Source organism: Sus scrofa, chromosome 11 (genome assembly GCF_054392235.1).
Source record: "Sus scrofa isolate SSC_HxYL_T2T_F1_AM1 chromosome 11, Sscrofa_HxYL_maternal_Yorkshire_Landrace_v2.0, whole genome shotgun sequence".
NCBI classification, from domain to species: domain Eukaryota; kingdom Metazoa; phylum Chordata; class Mammalia; order Artiodactyla; family Suidae; genus Sus; species Sus scrofa.
Window position 1 is genome coordinate 1,034,961 of NC_139393.1, and position 18,058 is coordinate 1,053,018.

The 18,058-nt window shown below is 50.5% G+C and overlaps 1 protein-coding gene and 1 long non-coding RNA gene across 6 annotated transcripts in view; one reads left to right on the plus strand and one right to left on the minus strand.

Annotated features, from left to right (window-relative positions):
- Positions 1–18,058, plus strand: part of PARP4 (poly(ADP-ribose) polymerase family member 4) — an 84,238-nt gene that overhangs the window by 25,596 nt on the left and 40,584 nt on the right. For all 5 annotated transcript variants that reach the window (XR_014818887.1, XR_014818888.1, XM_021066005.2 and 2 more), the window contains exons 11-16: positions 4,755–4,892; positions 8,644–8,739; positions 11,292–11,475; positions 11,947–12,103; positions 13,150–13,274; positions 16,863–16,994. Coding sequence is in view for 3 of the 5 variants with exons in the window: in XM_021066005.2 (XP_020921664.2) it covers positions 4,755–4,892; positions 8,644–8,739; positions 11,292–11,475; positions 11,947–12,103; positions 13,150–13,274; positions 16,863–16,994 (832 nt within the window). In the remaining 2 variants the exon portion in view is untranslated. The remainder of the gene's footprint in view (positions 1–4,754; positions 4,893–8,643; positions 8,740–11,291; positions 11,476–11,946; positions 12,104–13,149; positions 13,275–16,862; positions 16,995–18,058) is intronic.
- On the minus strand, positions 7,335–17,479 carry LOC146398448 (uncharacterized). Its single transcript, XR_014818929.1, has 3 exons — positions 11,757–17,479; positions 7,521–7,999; positions 7,335–7,472 (listed from the first exon to the last, which is right to left on the minus strand). It is a non-coding gene; the product is annotated as an uncharacterized LOC146398448 (long non-coding RNA).

Genomic DNA, 18,058 nt, shown 5'->3' on the forward strand with positions numbered 1-18,058 from the left:
GCCCTTCTGCCCTGTTTTCCCGTCGCCGTCTCATAACAGGCCAGCGTCCCCCTCGTCAGCCTCGCACACGCCGAGAGCCCGCCGTGACGATGAGCTTGCAGGGGCCGGCTGTTCCATCCTGAGGAATTTCGTGAACAGACCGTTAAACCGTTAGTAACTTGCTCTCAGCTACGGGGGCGGCATTCACACCGCGGGGTGCGCAGATGCTGCAGGTCAGGGTTGTGTGTGGGTCTCGTTGCTGGTTTGAGAGCCGGTTGCCCAGCACCTGCCGAACCAGCCCCAGCCACGCCTCCCTTGCGGACGAACCCAGACCTTTCTGAAGTTGTGTTCTGCCTTCCTTGGTCAGTCGTCCTCCAATTTCGTCCCCAGTATCACGGCATGTTGCTGAAACGGCTGTTTTAAGGGCAAACCAGAAGGGTTGATGAGGTTGTGGAGAAACGGGATCCCTCGTACGTTGCTTGTGGGAAAGCGAAGTGGTGCAGCTGCCGTTTGCCGGGTCCTCCCCCAGTTAAACAGCGTGATCACGTGCCCGGCGATTCCTCGCCTGGGTGTGTGCCAGAAGAACCGAAAACAAGGACTCAGACAGACGCGGCTGCCTGAGTGTGCCTGTCAGCACCACGCACGAGAGCCAAGAGCGGCAGTAACCCAGAAAACCATCAGTCGACGGACGGATTCACAAAGTGCGGCATCTGCGTGGAAACGGAAGGCTGTTCAGCTGTAGAAAGAAGCTCGATACACGCTACAACACGGTGAACCTGGAAAGCAGCCCGACGCAAAAGGCCACACAAGGCGTGGTTGCGCTGCTGTGAGACCAGGAGGCAGTCCGCCCCGAGGAGGGGGAAGCAGACGGCCTCCTGCCGGGAGGGAGGAAGGGGGCTGATCCAGCACAGGGGATCCTGGAGAGGAGAGGTTTGGGAGTTAGACAGGTGGTGGTCGCACACCCCTTCGAAGGCACCCAATACCCCTGAACTGTACATTTCAAAACAGTGAAGATTATGTTAGGTGAATTTCACCTCAATTTAAAAAAAAAAATCCGTTCCTGCGGATCTTTTCTGAGTTTTATTTCTGTGTATATTCAGATTATTTTGATTTCCTTTGATTTGACTTTTTTTTCCTTTTTAGGGCCACACCCACGGCATATGGAGATTCCCAGGCTAGGGGTCGAATCGGAGCTGTAGCCACCGGTCTACGCCACAGCCACAGCAACGCCAGACCTGAGCTGCGTCTGTGACCAATGCGGCTTGAGGCCACGTCAGATCCTTAACCCACTGATGGAAGCCAGGGATGAACCTGCAACCTCGTGGTTCCTAGTCGGATTCGTTCCCGCTGTGCCACAACGGGAACTCCCGATTGTACCTTTTATTGAGGTATAGTTGGCCTACAGTCTTGTGTGAGGTTCAGGCATACAGCAAAGTGGCTCAGCTATGGAATCTTTTTCAGATTGTTTTTCCGTATAGATTATTATCATGATTTTTATATAATGATTTTTCGTTTTTCCATTATAGCAGGTTGTTTTCCCATATAGGTTGTTACAAGATGTTGAATACAGTGCCACGTAATAGGTCCTTGTTGATTATCCGTCGTACACGTAGAAGCGGGTGTCGGTTAAGCCTGACTCGTACTTTATCCCTCCACCTTGCCCTTTCTCCTTTAGTAACCGTAAGTTTGTTTTCTGTGTCTGTGAGTCTGTTTCTGTTTTGTAAATACATTCATTGAATCATTTTTTTCCCACATATAGGTGATATCCTATGATGTTTGTCTTTTTCTGATGGACTCTCTCACTTAGCATGAGAATATCTAGGTCCATCCATGTTGCTGCCAATGGCATTATTTCCTTCTTTTTTGTGGCCAAGTAATATTCCATTGTGTATGTGCACCCCATCTTCTTTATCCATTCATCTGTCAGTGGACATTTAGGTGACTTCCGTGTCTTAGCTGTTGTGAATAGTGCTCTTTGAATACTGGGGTGCACATGTCTTTTCACATTCCAGTTTTCATCTTCTCTGGATATACGTCTGGACTGTTAGATCATGTCGTTGCTCTGTTTTTAGTTTTTTTAATGTGGTGTGTGACGTTGATTGATCTGCGTATGTTGAACCATCTTTATGAACCTGGGATGAATCCCATTTGGTCGTGGTATATGATCTTTATAATTCTTTTTAGTTTTTGAGGAACCTCCATACGCTTCCCCACAGTGGCTGCCCCAAGTTACATTCCCACCAGCAGTGGGTGAGGGTTCCGTTTTCTCCACACCCTCTCCAGCGTTTATTATTTGTAGACTTTTTGCTGATGGCCATTCTGACTGGTGTGAGGGGTTGCCTCGTTGTGTTTTTATTTGCTTTTCTCTAATAATTAGTGATGTTGAGCATCTTTTCATGTGTTTTTTGTCCCTCCATGTGTCTTCTTGGAGGAAAGGTCTGTTTAGACCTCTGCACATTCGTTAATTGGGTTGGTTGTTTTCTTAATATTGAGCTGTATAAGCTCTTTGTGTACTTTGGAAACTCATCCCTTGTCAGTCGCCTCATTTGCCAATGTTCGCCCATTCTGTGGTTTGTCTTTTCATTTTTTTATGGTTTCCTTGCTGTGCAAAAGCTTTTAAGTTTAATTAGGTCCTATTTGTTTATCTTTGTTTTTACTTCTATTACTGTAGGAGATGGATTGAAAACAATTTGATTTATGTTAAAGAATCTTCTGCCTGTGTTCTCTGGTTGTATGGTTTCTGGTCTTCCGTCCACCTGGAGTTTAGTGTGTGTGGTGTTGGAGGATGTTCCCATGTCGTTCTCTTACCTGGGGCTGCCCACTTTTGTCAGCACCGCTTATTGAAGAGACTGTTCTTCTCCGGTGCATATTCGTGCCTCCTCGGTCGGGGGTTAGTGGACTATGGGTCCATGGGTTTATTTCCGGGCTTTCTAGCTTGTTCCATTGATCCATGGGTCTGTTTTGGTGGCAGTATCACACTGTTTTGATGACTGTAGCTTTGTGGCATAGTCCGAGGTCAGAGAGCCTGATTCCTCCAGCTCCTGTCTGCTTTCTCAAGACTGCGGAGGCGGATTTGTCTCTGACCCTCCCTTAGGCATCTGAAGAGGGTTGTTACAGTGAGGGAGAGTCAGGAGGGGGGTACCCAGGTTTGTCCTGGAGCCAAAGGGAAGGAGCAGCTGTGTCTCCAAGCCCTGGGGAGGGAGCAGCCACCAGCTGGGGTAACCCTCACCCCACACCCATGTGCTGAAGAGTTCAAGGGCAGGCCTCTCCTGGGGGGAGCCTGCTGCTCTGAAAATTAGATTTCCGCCATTTCATTTCGCTGATAATGACCTGTTCCTATTAATAGTTTTCTAGTTATAAAATGTATGTTTTTCTCTGAAAGTTTAGAAAATACGTGAAAACATGAAGGAAATTCATCACCCAAGAAGTTCCCATCATGGCTCAGTGTAATGACCCCAACTAGCATCCATGAGGATGCGGGTTGCATCCCTGGCCTCGCTCAGTGGGTTAAGAATCCAGTGTTGGCATGAGCTGTGGTGTAGGTCGCAGACGTGGCTCAGATCCCGGGTTGCTGTGGCTGTGGTGGGTAGGCCATCGGATTCTGTCAGTTCTGCCTCCAAGAGCCCTCTCCTGGCTTCCTGCCGTCGGCTCTGCTGCCGCCTGGACGAACGCCTTCCTGGGGTGCTCCCACCCTGCTGCCCCGCTGACACCCTGGACGGCAGTTAGATCCTAACAGATGAGCTTCGCTGGCCATGCCCCTTAAGTGTCCCCTCCAGAGAGAGCCCTTTCTTGACCACCCTCTCGCGGAGCCTAGTTGGCTGCAGAGCTCGTGAGAGTCTCACCTTTTGTCTCTCTCATCAGAATGTAAGCGCCACGTGGCCCGGCCCAGGCCGTCTTATTGCCAGTGCTGATAGAGTGCTCGGCACAGAGTATGTTTGTTGAATGAACGCATGAACAGATGAATGGACTTACTCAATTCGTATGTTCTGTATATTATACATTTCATAAAATTTGGGATCCTATTAGGCATAACGTTTCATAACCCACTTTTCAAACATTTTACTATAAGTTTTGCTTCATACCCTTATTTTTTTTTTTAACTTTTAACTTTTTTTTTTTTTTTTTTTTTTTTTTTAAGTTTTTTATTTTATTTTATTTATTTATTTTTGTTGTTGTTGTTGCTATTTCTTGGGCCGCTCCCGCGGCATATGGAGGTTCCCAGGCTAGGGGTTGAATCGGAGCTGTAGCCACCGGCCTACGCCAGAGCCACAGCAACGCGGGATCCAAGCCGCGTCTGCAACCTACACCACAGCTCACGGCAACGCCGGATCCTTAACCCACTGAGCAAGGGCAGGGACCGAACCCGCAACCTCATGGTTCCTAGTCGGATTCGTTAACCACTGCGCCACGACGGGAACTCCTATTTTTTTTTTTTGAAAGTGTTTTTTTTTGTTTTGTTTTGTTTTGTTTTTTTGTCTGCACCCGCGGCATGTGGAAGTTCCCAGGCCCATGATGAACCTGCACCAAGCTCAACCCAAGCTGCTGCAGAGACAGCACCAGACCCTTAGCCGGCAGAGCCATGAGGGAACTCCCCGTATTTCCTTTAAGAGTGTGATTTTTTTTAATGGCTTTGTGGTATTTCCAAGAAATGCTGCCTTGTGATTCACTGAATGCAGTGATGACATTTGGGCCATTTGAGGTTTTCTGCTGCTGATCACAATGTTTTATTTTGCTTTCAACTGTATAATCTCAAGATTCTCTTCTCATTCCTGCAGCAAGAGTCCCGTGAACATCCTGCAGATATTTCGCGTTGGCAGAGCGAGTGAAGCGGCAGAGTTTCTGAGCCAGCTGGGCACCGTGAGGCGCTTGCTGCACGGGTCTCCTGCCCAGAGCTTCGTGGGGATCCTGTCCCGGTGAGAAGCAGCCGCCTTCCTTCCCCAGATTTTTCAGGCTCACGGCGTGAAGTAGCTCCTTTCCTTCTTACACTACACGCACCTTTTCTGCTAACATCAGCCAACGTATTCAATTCCAGAGAACCCTGGCACTTGGGCTTATAATTATGTGATTTCAGTTACGCTTACTTATTATATATGTATTTTATTATTTATTTATTTATTTATTTTGCTTTTCAGGGTTGCACCTGTGGCATATGGAGGTTCCCAGGCTAGGGGTCGAATCGGAACTCCAGCAGCCAGCCCACACCACAGCCACAGCAACACAGGATCCTTAACCCACTGAACGGGGCCAGGGATTTTACCCGAAACCTCATGGTTCCTAGTCGGATTTGTTTCCGCTGCGCCGCGACGGGAACTCCCTATTGGATGTGTTTTAAAGTGCGGTGCAGGGATGTGACTTTTTTATTGAGGACTGTCTCCTGTGAAGGCAGGGGTTCTCTGCTTCCTGACACTTTTGTGTCTCTAATCTAGGGACAGTCTAGGAATTGGAGTGTCCAGATACTGTGCTTGATCTATTCAAACATAGCTCTAATTTTCTCTTTGCTTTGAATAATTCTTAGTATTGATGCTGAAACTGAAGTCACAAGGAGCAGGGGGAAAATATGATTAAATCTGGATCTTTAATTAAATACATACTCAGAAGCTTAAAAAGAAACAATTCAGCTCCATCTGCAAAAAACCTTTCACTTCTCTTGAAGGAGCTAAAGGGAGCGCTGATCAGAAGGGTGCAGGTTCTTTGATTTATGTTTATCGCTGTCACAATCAGTGGATGAATAAGATATTTTTCAGGAATTGAGAAGCTGTTTCTACATCACTTTTTTTTTTTTTTTTTTGGCTTTTTATGGTCATACCCGCCGCATATTAAATTTCCGAGGATAGGGGTGGAATCGGAGCTGCAGCTGCTGGCCTACACCAGAGCCACAGCAACTAGGGATCCAAGCCTCATCTGCAACCTACACCACAGCTTAGGGCAACGCCAGATCCCCGACCCAGCGAGCAAGGCCAGGGATCGAACCCACATCCTCATGGATCCCAGTCACTGAGCCAGGACTGGAACTCCCATATATTTTTTTAAAATTTGACTTTACCAGGGTAATTCTGAAAGGGAAGAAGAATGAGGGAGGATTAACCAGTCCGACATTTAAAATGTATTTTAGGAGTTCCCACTGTAGCACCAGGGATCGGCAGCATCTCTGAAGCGCCAGCAGCAGTCAGGTTTGACCCCCAGCCCAGCTCATTAGATTAAAGGACATGGCATTGCCAAGGCTGCAGTGGAGGTCGCAACCTCAGCTCGGATCTGATCCTCGACCTGGGCGCTCTGTATGCCGAGGGTCCGCCAAAAATGGGGAAAAAATTAAAAGTGTAGGAAATTTTAAAAAACATGTTCTAAAGCTTTGCTGAGTGAAACAGGGAGGTGGTGAATAAATAGACGAATCAGCAGAACACAAATCCACGAACAGATGCAGCAACATGATAATTTAGTATATGACAAAGGTAGCTTTTATCTCTGCGGAGCAAATTTTTTTTTTTTTTTTTTGAACACCTTATGTTGAGATAAGTGGATAATTGTCTGGAAAAAAGTATAAAGTTGAATCCTTACCTCATTCCTCACACTTAAACTCCATGCTAAGCACCTATTTCAAAATTTAAAAGAAAAGTGTAGGAACAATCTTAGAGTAGGAGAGATTAAGCAGGACTAAATCCCCAAAAACTGTTTTATGAAATTAATTCTGTTTCATAATGCAAAATTCAACCTGTAGAAGGCAGGCATGTGCGGCCCCCCCTTCCCAGAAGTTAGCACGGTTTAACTGGACGGCAGAGAGTTCTTGGGGGGGAGCTGCAGAGGACGCTCAGTCAGCCTCGGCGGCGTCAAGGCTCTTCTGCTGAGCACTGCAGGGGTTCAGCCTGCAGGGGCAGAGATCCAAGGAGGAGGAACTGCCCTCGGCTGGTCGAGACAGGGATGACCTTGGCTTGGTCCATTTTAATGGCACCTGGCATTCCTTCTGTGGGATTACTTTGAAATACACTTTTCTGGGAGTTCCCATTGTAGCTCAGTGGTAATGAACCCACCTAGTATCCTTGAGGATGCAGTTCGATCCCTGGCCTCGCTCAGTGGGTTAAAGATCCTGTGTTGCCGTGGCTGTGGGGCAGGCCTGCGGCTGCAGCTCTGATTCAGCCCCTGGCCTGGGAACTTCCATATGCTGCACATGCGGCCCTAAAAAGCAAAAAAAAAAAAAAAAAAAGAAAGAAAGAAAGAAAAAGAAGAAGAAATATGCTCTTCTTTTCATTTTCATGCTAATTATTTACTTGTCTTTTAGTGGGTATATTTTTCTCAACTTTATTGAAGTATGATTGACAAAAACTCTATATGTATTTATGTTTACAGCATGATTTTTTTTAACTTTTTTTTTTTTTTTTTTTGTCTTTTTGCCTTTTCTAGGGCCGCTCCCACGGCACATGGAGGTTCCCAGGCCAGGGGTCGAATCAGAGCTGTAGCTACCGGCCTACACCACAGCCACAGCAACACGGGATCCGAGCCTCATCTGCAACCTACACCACAGCTCACGGCAATGCTGGATCCTCAACCCACTGAGCAAGGCCAGGGATTGAACCCGCAACCTCATGAGCCACGACAGGAACTCCTAAACATTTTTTCTTTTAATGTTTTGATCGCACCTGCAACATATGTAAGTTCCCAGGCCTTACTGACTCTGATGTGGGCCACGGGGGAAGTTCCATGTGTTGAATCTGAGCCACAGGTCTGACAACGCCAGATCCTTTAACTCCCTGTTAACGGATCGAACCCGTGCCTCTGCAGTGACCCAGGCCGCTTCAGCCAGGGGCTGAATCGGAGCTGCAGCTGCCAGCCTACACCACAGCCACAGCAACATGGGATCTTTAACGCTTGAGCAAGGCCAGGGCTCTTAACCCACTGTAGCAGGTGGGAAGTCCATGACATGATTTTTTGGTTGTACAATGTGGTGATTTAATACACATAGACTTTGTGAAACGCTATCCACACTCGAGTTCATTAACATCTTTTTTTTTTTTTTTTGTCTTTTTTCCTTTTCTAGGGCCACTCCCGCGGCATATGGAGGGTCCCAGGCCAGGGGTCCAATCGGAGCTGTAGACACCCGTCTACGCCAGAGCCACAGCAACGTGGGAATCGAGCCACATCTTTGACCTACACCACAGCTCACGACAACGCCGGATCCTTAACCCACTGAGCGAGGCCAGGGATTGAACCCGCAACCTGGTGTTCCTAGTCGGATTCGTTAACCACTGCGCCACAACGGGAACTCCTCCAAGTTCATCAACATCTACCACCTCACATACTTACCTTTTATTTTTTTCCTGCGGTGAGAACCCAGGATCTGCTATCTTAGCACATTTCAAGTTTATGATACCAGATGATTAACTGTTGTCACCAGGCCGTGCGTCGCGTCCCCAGAGTGTAATCATCCCACAGTTGTAACCTTGACCCCCCAAGCCCCCTAATCCCCCCCCCCGGAAACCCCCGTTCTCCCCTCTGACTGGATGAACTTGACTCTCAGACTCCACGCACGAGCGAGGTCATGCAGGCTTTGTCTTTCTGTGTGGGGCACACTCCGCAGAGCGGACGTCCGGGAACAGCACCTGTCTTAGCCGGGACAATGAGGCTGCCACGCAAGACTCCCTCTTTCTAGTACGGCATTATGTTCTTTTTCAGCGGGTTGCTTCTGCCCAAAGTAGTTGAAGATCGTGGCGTGAAAAGGACAGATGCTGGAAATCTCGGGAGTGGAATATATTTCAGCGATTCCCTCAGGTTGGTACAGCGTTTCCTGACTCCTGTCGCATGGGCCCGAGGTCAGGGCGACATCATGGATGCCTGCTGTGGGTTTCTCTCTGCCTTTCCTCCCCGGGACAGACCGATCAGGCCGCCGGCTTTCTCGGTACCCGAGCCTGCCCTGCGGTGGGTACTGGGGGAGTTATATTTGAAATCCTCTGAGTGACGTGACAGTCCTACAAGGCTTTACCCCACATCGAACCCCTGCAGCTCGTCCTCTTGTTGCGGGATGGTGTGTGCACAGATGAGAGCACCAAGGGACAGGAGCGGATCTGAAAGGCCACACGGGGCCTCGTCTTTCTCCAGAGGCAGCAGTCTTGCTTCTGCCACACACCACCTCCCGCCTCGAGAGTCGATGTGTCACTCGTGGGCTCTGTGCTGCGGTCACAGCGCATCTCAGCATCCTGCTTAATGTCTAAATCTGCCCTCCTCGTGGCCACAGCTTACTGAACTCGCTGAGCACCAGGCCGAGTGCTCCGCGCGACCCCCGGCCTCACCTCCCATCTCGGGTTGGGACGACGTTCTGTGCAAAGGGAATGCAGTCACGGGGCTTAAGTTAGTGGTGCTAAGGTCACAGAGCCCGGAAAAGGACGGGTCCAGCCCAGGACAGGGGATGATTTTCCGGAATGTTTAAGGAGTTCCTGCAAATGAATAAGAACAAGAGAACCCAACGAGCAAACAGGCAGACGAGTAGGCGTCTTCCCGCAGACGAGTGACACGCGGGCACATTTGAAAAGATGTGATCAGGAACATGTACCTCAAGCCAGAGCGGGACCCTGTCACGCCTGTCATATTGCCCCAAAGTCAGGCATCTTTCGGCGCTGGTGAGCCTCTCGAACAATCTGACCTCTCAGCGCCTTTGGGAAGAGCGTACATGGGTAATAAACACTCTTGAAAGAGTGTGGCGTTCCCCGCGCCGTGGACAGTGGCTCGGGGATGAGCCGGGAGGTAGGTTCTCCGTCTGGGCTGCACACAGAGCCACCTGGGGGCATTCAGATGATGCTGGGGCTCATGTCACACCGGATCTGCTAAATCGGGGCTTCAGGGGGTGAGGTTTGGGTCCCAATAGCTCTTCTGCTCCCTGGGTGATTCTAATGCGGTCGGGGCTGAGAATCGCTGCACAGACCAGCAGCTACACAGGAGGGACTGAGTGCTCCTCACGGGGCGATGGCACACTTTGCTGTGGTTCCGCGTGGAGCCCCGGCCGTGTGGCAGGTTAAATCAGGGCCCTACAGCTGCACCTGTCCGTCGGACGCGCTTTAGCCCCAGTGCTGCAGCAAACACTGCTGGACTCCAAACGCTGTTTCTGGGGGACCCGTAGCCATGTGTTAACACTGGAAAAGGGAGACAAATCCTGTGCCTGAAAGTCCAGGAGGGGGTCCTCAGGGAATGCGGACGCTCTGTTTCCTAAACTGAGCAGTAGCTGCCATGGGGGGTCTTATTCTTTTTCTTGAAACGTAACATTTATGATATAAATGCTCTACCCTATGTAGGGAATATTCCAAGGTAAAAAATTTTGTGTGTTAAAATGTTTTTCCAAAGGTAAACTGGCATTCCCTTGAGTGAAGCCAAATGGACGTCTTTAGTGACTGAGGAGGAAGGAAGCTGTGGGAGGGGGTCCCTGAGGAGAAAGGAGGGAGGGGGGGGAGAGCAGGGGGAGGGGTTGATCCGTGTGCATGAGTTGCAGGAGAGGGGCTTCTGGGAAGATCGGGGGGACTGATTATTGCAAACAGAAGTGCAGGCCTTAGAGGCATGTCCCCAGCACGGTGCTTTGTTAAGGCCACTCTTTCTAAAGAAAGTTAAACAGACTCTCCTTTGGGCGTCACTCGGCATTTTGTTTTTCCACTTAAATCCAGAAGGCTTGGTGAGAACTCAGGGCTGTCTGTCCCTTGACCCGTTCTTTCGCATTTGACTTTTAATGTTCTTTTTAGTGTTCTTTCTGAGCTTTACTGCTTTGCCTTTTTTTTTTTTTTTTTTTTTTTTTTTGTCTTTTTAGGGCTGCATTGGTGGCACATGGAGGTTCCCAGGCTAGGGGTTGAATTGGAGCTGCAGCTGCTGGCCTGCACCACAGCCAGTTACACAGGATCTTAGCCCACGGATCAAGGCCACGGACAAAACCCACATCCTCATGAATACTAGTTGGATTCATTACCACTGGGCCCCAACGGGAACTCCTCGTGCTTCGTCTTAATAAGGTGGGTTCATTCCTTCTCTGTCCTCGCTCTGTGTGTTCCGGCAGCTGGTAAAACCTGGGGAACAGGCGCTCATCTCTCTCTGCGAACGAGGCCCTCTGAGCGCTGCCGAGCGCAGCAGAGGGCGGGGTCCGTGCTTTTGCTATGCTGACGTGGCAAACGAATGAGTGAATCACAAAGTCTAAAAGGAACCATCAGAGATACTTCAGGAACAGTAGGATTTGGTTATTCTTGCAGCAGAGGCTTTTGAATACCCGTCTTCCTGCACATACAATTAAACATCATGGCCCCGTAGCTGTCAAGAGGAATAAACCCGTGCTTCTGTCCTTTCTATCGCAGCACAAGTATCAAGTACTCGAGCCCAGGAGCCACGGACGGCACCCGGCTGCTGGTGGTCTGTGATGTGGCGCTGGGCAAGTGCGTGGACTTGCACGAGAAAGACTTGTCCTTGACGGAAGCCCCGCCGGGTTACGACAGCATCCACGGGGTTCGAGGGACAGCCAGCGTCACCTCGGACTTTGAGGTACCTAGCGCTGGAGACAGGCGGAGAGGCTCCTGTTTTTATAAAATCCTTTTAAGTTTAAATAACTACTGTAGGGAGTTCCCATCGTGGCTCAGTGGTTAACGAATCTGACTAGGAACCATGAAGTTGCGGGTTCGATCCCTGGCCTCGCTCAGTGGGTTAGGGATCTGGCGTTGCTGTGAGCTGGGGTGTAGGTCGCAGACACAGCTCGGATCCCAAGTTGCTGTGGCTGTGGTGTAGGCTGGTGGCTACAGCTCCAGTTCGACCCCTAGCCTGGGAACCTCCATATGCCACGGGAGCGGCCCCAAAAAGGCGAAATGACCAAAAAATAAATAAATAAATAATCACTGTATTTTCACTGTCTGAATTCAACATTTTCTAAATTAACAAACATGAAGTTCTGCTTTTATGAAAACAGTTTCTAACAAAGGGTTTTTTTCCCCAACCTATTGATTTCTGTTTGCTCTATAGGATGATGAGTTTGTCGTATATAAAACCAATCAGGTTAAAATGAAATATGTTATTAAATTTTGTATACCTGGAGATGAAATAAAGGACTTTCATCCTGGTGATAATATGGAATTAGAGGAACACACACCTGAGATTTCACATTTTTCAAAGGTTGAAGGTAAGATGGTTTTTTTGGATGCTGTTTTATGTGATGTCTATAGAACTCAAACATTGTATTTTCAGTGACTTTTATATTCATATTTGGTGACTCCATGCCCTCTTACCTAAATACTTCATTTCCTTTTTATTTTGGAAAAATAAAATCCGGGGTGCTTGAGAGAGGTTAGGTGACTCCCATCTGCCTCAGGGCAACCAGCGAACCAATTTCGGACATCGAGGTGCGAAGGTACAGTGAGGGCTGGTGACACGGTCTCAAATTAGGAAGCTTGGGCTTGAGTGTCAACTTGCCCCTTCCTGGGCTGTGCAACCTCAGACAAACTGCCTAACCCTTCTGAGCCCAGCTTCTCCCTGTGGGAATGAGGTCGGCATCTGCATTAAGTGAAGGGAACCCAAGATCGCCATGTGTGGCTTGTGTGTTAGTAGGACACACACAGGAGGGGGTGACCGATTCAGAAACGCCTAAGCCCAAACGAGTATAGTATTATTAACCGACAGCATTGAAAAATGCGCTTTAAACCGTGATCAGATTATTTTTTATCAGACGTGTGCGGCTCCACGTACAGGACGATGACTCCCGTTTTTCCTCGGGAAGAGAGTGTGTGTTTGCGTCTCTACCCTGTCTGCACGTTGGCACCACGGGTCCCCTGGTGAACTTTCTCAGTGGGAGGAGGGTCTGTGGGGCCCCCTGCTGCTCCTGTGTCCTTCTGGGGTGCCGTGCCCAACCGGGGACTCCGAAAGCTGGGTGCATATGCACCTCGAGACCTTTGTGTTCCTGCTGTGTGTCTTTCCAGGCTAGCGGGGCCCTGAGTTTTCAGGGGGACTCCTCAGAGTCGGTAGGTTGTGAAGACAGAGTGAGACACGGCCCTCACTTTCTCATGTGGCTTTACCTTGCAGAGCTGGCTGCTGAAACTCCTACAATGCTGTTTGTCCATTTTTCCTTACATGTAACATGTGAAAGGAAGGAGAAGGAATAAAAATGAAGAGAACCAGACTAGCCAGTGCAGAGATGGTTTCAAAGCCAACGTTACCGTTTCTAATCCGCAGATCTCCAGTTACCGGACACCGACCCGCTCGGCCATGTCAAGGCTGGCCTCCAGGACCCGTCTGGGAATTCAGTTCCCCTGGAGGATGTTCATATCAAGGGGAAAATCATAGACTTTGTAGCCCAGGTATGCTCACTTTGCTACTCCATGCATGGAAATCATACATGAGAACTGGATTCCACTTGCATGACGCACGCAAAACACAGGCTTTTCTTTCTTTTCTAGGGCCACTCCCACGGCATATGGAGGTTCCCGAGCTAGGGGTCGAATCAGAGCTACAGCTGCCTGCTTACACCAGAGCCACAGCAACTCGGGATCCGAGCCGAGTCTCTGACCTACACCACAGCTCATGCCAATCCCAGATCGTTAACCCACTGAGAGCAAGGCCAGGGATCGAACCCGCAACCTCAGGGTTCCCAGTCGGATTCCGTAACCCCTGCGCCACGACGCAAACTCCGGCATGTGCTTTTCTAAAAGTCGTTTTCTCATCGAGTGCCTCCTGCACACCAGGGACTGTTTCAGGCTCTAGGTCTCTTGCAGGGAACGACAGGAGGGTTCTGCCCCCAGGAGCAGAACTGGGTGATGCACCTGGTAACTAAATAAAACGCATAATAGGTGAGATGACGGTGGGGGTGTTGCCCAAACTCGGCCTCTCTACACCGGCACCGAATGGAATCATGGAGAGAGTTCTGGGTGAAGTAGAAGAGAATGTTTTTATTGCTTTGCCGGGCAAGGGGGGGCCTCAGCAGACTCGTGCCCTCGGAACTGTGTGTTCCTCCGCCCACAAAGCGGGGTGGAGAGGAGTCTCCCAGGGTTGGAGGAGCAGGGCGTAATCCGCTCCTGCACGGCCCTCTGATTGGTTGGTGGTGAGGTCGCTGGGGGTCCGTGTCTTCCATCTGCTTCCGCCCTGTCTGGGGCCTCTGTGCTTGTGGGCAGCACGCAGGGAACTTCTTCCACCTGGTGGGGTTTCCGTAGCTGCAAAACAGCTCAGGGGACACGGTGCAGAATATTATCTACAGTCCTTGAGGAGGAGCTAAAGGTCCTTGACTTTGTTGAATGGCTTAGGCAGGAGGATTTTGTCCTTGACTGTGTTCCTTTCTCTGCATTTTCTCACCTCTCTTAAGTTTGTTTTTGTTTTTTTTTAAACGAAAGTTTTTCTGCAGAAAAAAGGCAGGCAGAGGACATGGGTAGGGGTCTATTCTGAGGAGGCCCAGAGGGTCTAGCTGGGTTGTGGGTGCCGGAGAAGAGAACCAGAGCAGAAGGGAGGGGGTTTGAACTTGGGAACAGGATGGCCAAGGCAGGCCTCCCTGAGAAGGTGACATCTGAGGACAGTGTGTAGGAGGTGGGGGCTGCTGCAGCGTGGGCACCTGGGGGAGCTCATCCAGGCTGCGGGAACAGCAGGTGCGGAGGTCCAGAGGTAGGAGTGTGCAGGCAGCCAGGGCCACTGTGGCTGGAGCTGAAGAGAAGCGGGGTCAGAGCATTTGCTTCTGTCTTCCCTTCATTTATGTCCTTATTTGGCCACATCCGTGGCAGGTGTAAGTTCCCCAGCCAGGGATCCTTAACCCACTGAGCCACGTGGGGACTTCCTCTTCTTCTAAAATGTAAGACGTCAGGAGTTCCGCTGGCTCACAGGCCAAAACACCCCCCAAAGTTGTGAGGAATCATAGCCTGTGTGTGAGCCAGAGCAAGAGAGAAAGACTGTGTGTCAATCCCTGCCCCGCGCAGTGGGTTAAAGGGTCTGGTATTGGCGCAGGGGCGGCTCAGATTCCATCCTTGGCCCAGGAACTTCCACATGCTGCGGGTGCAGCCAGAAGCAAAAAACCCAGCAACTGAGGATCCTGGGAGGGCGTTGCGCGCGGGTGCGTGCGTGCGTGCGTGCGCGTGTGTGTTCACACCACCGAGCGAGCTGGGAGCCCAGTCCCGACGCCGCACTGGCACCGGTCAGATCCCTGAGGCCAAGGGCCCCGCCCACGGGGCTGCTCTTCTCCCTGCCCCGCCCCCTCCCGGGTGCCCGTGGTCACCTGTGCTGCTACTGAGCAGCTCTAGGTAAGAGTCTTTGCAGGAGCGGCTCACAGAACCCAGAGACCCCTGCTCACCCGCTCCGGTGCTTTACTCTAGAGGCTGCAATGCAGAGCGGCCGGTTAGACGAGCCGCAGAGGGCGGCTGGGGGGTGAGCGGAGCTTCCTGGCCCCTCCAGGCACCGCTCCGCCTGGCCCTGGAAGCTCCCTGACCCCCTCCTCGGCCGCTCGTTAGAGGCTTCATGACGCAGGGTGATGGATTAAATCCCGGGCCACGGGGGTCTGAACTCAGTCCCCGCCCCGCCCCGGTGTCCCCCACCCCAGGCGGTGGTGGCGCTGAAAGTTGCAGCCCTCCTGGCCGCCGGCAACCAGCTCCCATCCGAGGCTGCTGTCTAAAAGTGCGTCACCTCAGTAACATAAACCCATGTCGGACCGAACTTTTTTTTTGTTTAAGAACATGACCTAGGAAATTTCGAGGGCTTTGGGGGAGGGAACGTCGCAGAACCGCGGGCGGGTTCTGGAGGCGTGGCCGCAGGTGCCCGCCTGGCTGGAGGCTGCAGCTACTTCAGCCAAGGTGGCTCCAGACGGGGTGGTGGAGCTTGGCGAGCAGGCACTTCTCTTAACACTGAACCCATCGCCCAAGATCTGACCTCACTGGCTGCTCACCCTGAAACCGCCTGGAGCAACGTGAAGTCTCCTCGAACACCTGGGCCCAGCACTGTGTTCGGGTCCCTTCAGCCAGAAATCAGGCTAATTGTGGTGGTCACCTTCCTGGGGAAAGGGGTGGGGGCGGGGAGACAGACGGACACCCTGTCCGGTGTGTCTGCAGCCTGAGCCCCGCTGTCACAGCCGGGTTACCGCCTCTCCACCCAGACTCCACCAGGAGCGCTTTGCTGGGTGGATGTTGGGACTAGGAAGCTGACCTCCCAACATCCTCGCGGCTCCTGGCGCTGAGCTGTAGGACCCCCCACGGGGACTGGAGAGCAGAGCTTTTGCAGCTTCGAAGGCTTAGCTTGGAATATTTGCTCCTCCTCTAGCTGTGACCTTCCAAAGTTCCTTAACTGGTTGTGCCTCAGTTTTCTCTGTGTAAGATGAGATAACAATGCCTGCCGGTGGGTGGTGGCTGTGCCACGTAAAGAATTGAGGGCCTGAGTGCAAACGAGTCATGATGCTGCACCAGGAGAGGCGATGTCTCTGAGTAGTGCCCTAGAGTGGACACCATTTGATATTTCAGTCCTGATGGGGCTTTTTCCATGGGGAAGTTTGACCCCAAATAACTCATGATTTAGCAGTGAATTTTCCGCTCATCTGGGGTTGGACGGCTGGCCTGGAGACTGACGGTGAGTGTCCAGCAGGCCCAGAAGCAGGGGCCTTGCCCGTTCATGGCCCGCTTTGGACTTCTTGGAGTGAGTTTAACGTTTGCTGTTCAGTAACTCAGACAGTGGTTTCATTTGAAGGAGGAACTGGGAGATATTAAAACTGTGTGCCGTGTTTTAGTTTCTGCTCTAAACCGTGATAAAAATCCCTGCTCCTCATTATCTAAAATCGTTTCCTTTTGATGCCCACTGTGACATCCAAGACTGAAATGGATGGAGGTCAGACTCTGGGACCACGGGACAGTTTCCTGTAGTAGTTGTCTCTGCAGACGCTTTTCCATGGGTTTCATTGGCTACATATGGGCTTTTTCCTTCTTCAGGTCATTGTTTTTCAAACATACACAAACCAAAGTCCTGTGCCCATTGAGGCAAAATACGTTTTTCCCCTGGACGACAAGGCGGCGGTGTGCGGTTTCGAAGCGTTCATCAACGGGAAGCACATTGTGGGAGAGGTAAGGGGACCCCTGGCCCGACCACAGCCCTCAGCGTGTCTCCTGCTTCCCAGCTCTGCCTTATCTGATTCCCTTGGCTGCAGGGCTGAGTAGCAGCCTGATCATAAACCCAGATCAAGCGCTCACAGGTCAGCCCCCCTCTGACACCCTTCCCCAGCTGATCAGTTTCTGTTCGTACCTGTCCAGTCCTCATCCATCTGTGCCTGGTCCGTTCCCTGCCTGGGCACTGGGCACTCCAGCAAAGAGTGAGTCCAACATCGAAAGGTTGAGAGACACGATGGAAAATTGGTGAAGCCCTAGTATACTTCTGCAAAAACGGATCCTCTGTACCCTGCTCGAAAAGTGAAACTGGCCGTTCCCTGGTGGCTCAACATGTTAAGGATCCGGCATTGTCACTGCTGTGGCTTGGGTTTGATCCCTGGCCCTGGAACTTGCACATGCCGAAGACACGGCCAAAAAAGTAAAAAAAACAAAAACAAAAAAAAGTCACACTGAAGTGAAGGCTGTTGTAACCTTTTAAAAAAGATTGTACACAAAGGAATGACAATTGGAGTTCCTGCTGTGGCAGCAACGGCATCAGTGGTGTCTCTGCAGCAGGAGGGGTGCAGCTGTGGTGTAGGACACAGCTCTGGCCCAGATTCAACCCTGGCCCAGGAACTCCATATACTGCACTGTGGCAAAAAAAAAAAAAAAAAAAAAAAAAAGAAAAGAAAAGGAAAGAAAGACTTGGCGGGGGGGAGCGGGGGAGAGGGAAAGAGAAAAGAAAGACAAAGTTTGATTCATTTTTTTGTTTTTTCGAAGGATTAGTTCACAGCTATATTTTTTTCACTATTGACCTTGAAATATTTTGGTCCCAACTTTTTTTTTTTTTTTTTTTTTTTGCTTTTTAGGGCCACACCTGTGGCATATGGAAGTTCCCGGGCTAGGGGTTGAATCACAGCTGCAACTGCCAGCCTATACCACAGCCACAGCAATGCCAGATCTGAGCCTCGTCTGTGACCTATGCTGAAGCTTGGATCCTTAACTCACTGAACAAGGAAGGCCTGGGATTGAACCCACATCTT